Below are 4,372 nucleotides of genomic sequence, written 5' to 3'. Positions count from 1 at the left end.
AAAGAAAACCACAAGCTGGAGAGTATGTAGGGTGATATTTAACACACGGTCACAGGATAAAACAGTCACTCAGCCACAATACATTACATTTTACATTACATTTAGACAATACTTGAGGAACTTTTCCAAGCAAATCTCCTTAACCTACTAAAAACACTAGAGAGGATTAATTTATGAAATTATTAGCACATTTGTTTGAAAACATGTTAATCAAACAAACTGTCTATTATATAAATATTATATTAAATATTTTTTTAAACATACAAACACAACTATTTGTAAGGTGTGAGGATCTGTGATCACAAAGGATCTGAGTCTTGTTTGGTGACTCGGAGTGAAACAGAGTAAACGTTGTATTATCAGTGGATGACAGTCTTCACACTTCTGGAAACGTCATGCCTTCCGGTAGGTGTAGAGATGTTTGTCAGAGGATGAAAAAGATGCATCTGCTCCAGAATTGTATTCAGAATGTGGAGAAATAAACAAACTGTACAGATGGGACACTATAATTTAGCAGAAGAATGGATTCACCAGTCTCATCTGTCTGATGATCAGCTCATCCCTACTTTCACAACAAACCTGAGACGAAACATCCTTTTGAAGACATTTTGGGTTTCCCTCAGTTGGACAAAAGCATTTTGTCCTTTATTCCAGTGATTCAATTAGTAGTGATTATTATCTGCTTTATATAACACTATGTTCTCATTCAGGTTTAATTTACACATAATCAGACTGAATCCCCCAATCAGCATCAGAGCTGAAGAAACACAAATCAGGTTGAACAAGGTGAAATCTGAAAATAAAACACACACACACACAGTTATCCTCTAATGAGAGAGAAATAAGCATGTACAGACATAAACATACAGACATACAAAACATTAAAAAGAAAACGACGACAAATAAGACACACTTATGAATGAACATAAAGTTGATCTGATGTTTTCATCTAAAGATAGTTTACCTGTTTTAACAGTGAGATTGACTTTAGTGATGATGTGAGCTCCACACCAGTATATCCCAGAATCCTCTTCTCTCAGATCAGTGATGTTCACAGTAAAGACTCCAGTAGATGCTTCATCACTGAAAGAGAATCGATCATCTCTGATCGTCTCCAATGAAACTCCATCCTTCACACACATGGAGGCTTCATGTGCTTTGCAGAAGCGTTTCTGATCTTCATCCTGATGTTTGCACTGGATTGACACGTCGTCTCCTTCATACTTAGTCAAGTTCAGCTCTGGAAATGTTTACAGACACAAGAACATTAATACACAGTCGTAGTTTCACATATTCAGATGCAGAAACCTTCCTCACCCTCGTTCATGATGACGATCAGATGAGTGTAAAGATAATTGAGCTCTGTTTCTAATGTCACTGCACACCAGTATTTCCCAGCATCCTCTGCTGTCAGTCCAGTGATGCTCCCAGTGAAGACACCTGCAGTGACGTCATTATTCAGAGTCAATCTGCCAGTCTTGGTCTCTTTCTCTTCTCTCACAGTCTCACTGAGAGGATTTCTGTCTCTAGTGGAGCACTTCCCCTTACAGAGAGACTTTGGCTTTGATTTATAGATTGAATCATAAGGACAGATGATCTCAGCTGATTCTCCTTCATCTCTTACTACTGGAGCCACTTGAGAAAAAAAAATTTCTACATGAATTATCGTTCTTATAAAGCATTTATATATTTGGTACCTCTAATAAACAATAATATTTAACCTGCTCAGTGTCATGCATTGTCGTGATTTATTAAGCACACAAAAAAATTTGAGTTTTTTTGTTTGAATTTGAGGAATTTGAGGAGTCATTAATTAAAAAATACAACTTAGAAAACATCAGGAAACACAGGAGTATACACACCCAACAATAGAAAACATTGAAGATCTCAAGAAACACCAGGCTTATAATACACACCAACACACACACACACACACAATGAAAGTGAGGCATGTGGGACAACATACCTGGCTATATGAATGTGTGCTCTGAATTTCATCCATACAAGCACACACACACACACACACACACACAGTACACACAGCAGAGAGAAGTGAAAACACACACTCAGACACAGCAGTGAGAAGTGAAAACGCACGCACACAAACACATCCATTTGCTCTTGTGCAAAAGGTCCCTCAGTGGCAGGTAGTGAGTGTGAAACAGAATGCTCTTTATTCACTCTCTTCACCTAAATGTCCTGCCAGCACTAAGAATCAAATCGCTTATCTTCAGGTTACAAGACCATTAGGTCATAAATGCCCGAGAAAGAGAATTAATAAGATAATTAACCCAAAAGGTGAACAAAATCAGTAACTTAGGTGAAAAACAAACAAACAAGGTAAATCAAATCTTGACAAAGTGGCAGAAAAGAGCTGAAACAAAACCATGAACCTGAAGAAAAAGGCAATTTCATAAACAATATTTTAATGAGTAGTTGTACTACTCACTCATAACATGTAGATGAACAGTATTAATAATGGAGTAAGTGTATGATTGTCTGTAGATCCAAACTCCACATAAATAAACTCCTCCATCATCTGGTGTCACAGCAGTCATTCTCACACTGAAGATGTTTTTATGTTTGTCATCAGAAATACTGAATCTTTCTTTCTTCTTCCATCTGCTGTAAATCATCTCAATTGAGTCTTTTTCTTCTTTGAATATGATCTTGGGATCATTAATGTGATTCTGTGAATATTCACAGCTGAAACTAGCATTTTCTCCAATATTCACCATCACTCTCCTTGACACTTTGCAACATGAATCTGTGATTTACATAATAAAAAAAAATATATATATATATCTTACTTTTGTAAAGGCTTTAAAATCATCAGTCGATTCAGATTATTATTATTATTTGTCTTAAAATGACTGACCTTCTTCTACATGTAAAGTCATATCAATACCCCACTTGTAAAGAACACCGATCCAATATCCTCCAGCATCATGTTCCTCCAAATCTCTGATGTAGATCATGAGGTTTCCCTCATTATTTTGAAACAATGTGAATTTTCCAACATTGATCCATTTGTCATGTTTCGTATTATTCATTATATTTGTCCACTCAGGTAATTTATTCATGCATTTAACATTTCCACTGAACCAAAGTTTCCCAGAATCCACCAGAACACTTCCTCCAGAATATCCCGTGACGCTAAAGCATCTCACTGCAGCTGTCAATCAGATTGATACTGTGATCAGAAAGATGATGAACAGAAAACAGCATCATTACTGCAGTGATGAAAGAGAAAAGCTCTGACCTGAGATCAGGTAGAAAGTGAGGAAGATGAGGAGGATCTTCATTGTGAGTTGAGTTCAGTCTTCTTTCTGCTGAATGATCTCTGTGTGAATCTCTCTGTCTCTACATCTGTCTGCTTTAGTTACTTCCTCTTTATTCAGCTCTTTATCAGTAATGAGCAGCTTTACTGGCTCCTCCCACCATCAGCACTGACTGAATATCACATTAATCACACTGAAAGAGCGACACCTAGTGGAGATACACTGTCTGATACCGAGTCATTTAGCAGTGTAGCTTGAGATTGTAAGTCTATTCTCAAGCCCATCAGGGTGACCTTTAACCAACTACTGCTGTCAAACTCTGAAAGAAACCATAAAAAATATCAATATGCTTTGTGCTTTATTACTGCAAAATGTCAGATGACATAAAACAGGTCTGTGTGAAAACAGTTCTAAGCTGAATTGATTACTCACAGAACATCTTCTCCTCTCTGCTCTGTGCAAATTTCGAGACGCCCACAAACTTTCACATTTGAATAGATGCACATTTAGAGAAATGGGAGGAAAATAAACCTCATTGCATGGATTGTTGATGTGAAATAATTCAATTTTTAGTTTCTAAATTAAGAATTGACCGTGTGTGAAAAATATGACTCATTATTAGTCCCTCTATTACTGAGGAAGTTTTATTAGGTGTTTTAATCACACAGAGTTCAATACTGAAGTAAAACAATGCTCCAAGGATGCAGAGGGGGTTGATCGATTGGACTTTTAAGGCTTAACAAGCAGACATTTTATAATGCACCATAAATTATGACTGCAGTTTATGGAACTTAATAGCAAAACCAGTTTTACAAATTTAAGAATCTGTTTATAATCTTGATCCTACATCCTGACATAACATTGATGAATTCTAAGGTGATCTGCATTGTATTGGCCTTTTGATGTGAACATGATGGCAGCTGTTTACTGATTAGATTCACTATAGCTGTCAGTGAAGAGGTTCTGCTGGTCTCTGATCTTCCTACAAAGAGTCAAACTATGTGTTAATGTTTACATGTCTCTAGTTCTCCTGACCAGGTGCTGCTTAAAACATTTGCAGATAATGCTATCTATATCTGACCTGAATTAAG

The 4,372-nt window shown here is 36.7% G+C and overlaps 1 protein-coding gene across 1 annotated transcript; it reads right to left on the bottom strand.

The window, feature by feature from the left end:
* Positions 1–662: 662 nt before the first annotated feature.
* Positions 663–1,629, bottom strand: LOC132141752 (natural cytotoxicity triggering receptor 2-like). Its single transcript, XM_059551415.1, has 3 exons — positions 1,318–1,629; positions 965–1,240; positions 663–793 (listed from the first exon to the last, which is right to left on the bottom strand). The coding sequence occupies exons 1-3, from the start codon at positions 1,325–1,327 to the stop codon at positions 663–665; spliced, it is 417 nt and encodes a 138-aa protein (XP_059407398.1). The 5' UTR covers positions 1,328–1,629.
* Positions 1,630–4,372: the final 2,743 nt, after the last annotated feature.

The sequence above is a fragment of the Carassius carassius genome, chromosome 6, assembly GCF_963082965.1.
Source record: "Carassius carassius chromosome 6, fCarCar2.1, whole genome shotgun sequence".
NCBI lineage: Eukaryota > Metazoa > Chordata > Actinopteri > Cypriniformes > Cyprinidae > Carassius > Carassius carassius.
This window is presented reverse-complemented; position numbering and strand designations above follow the sequence as displayed.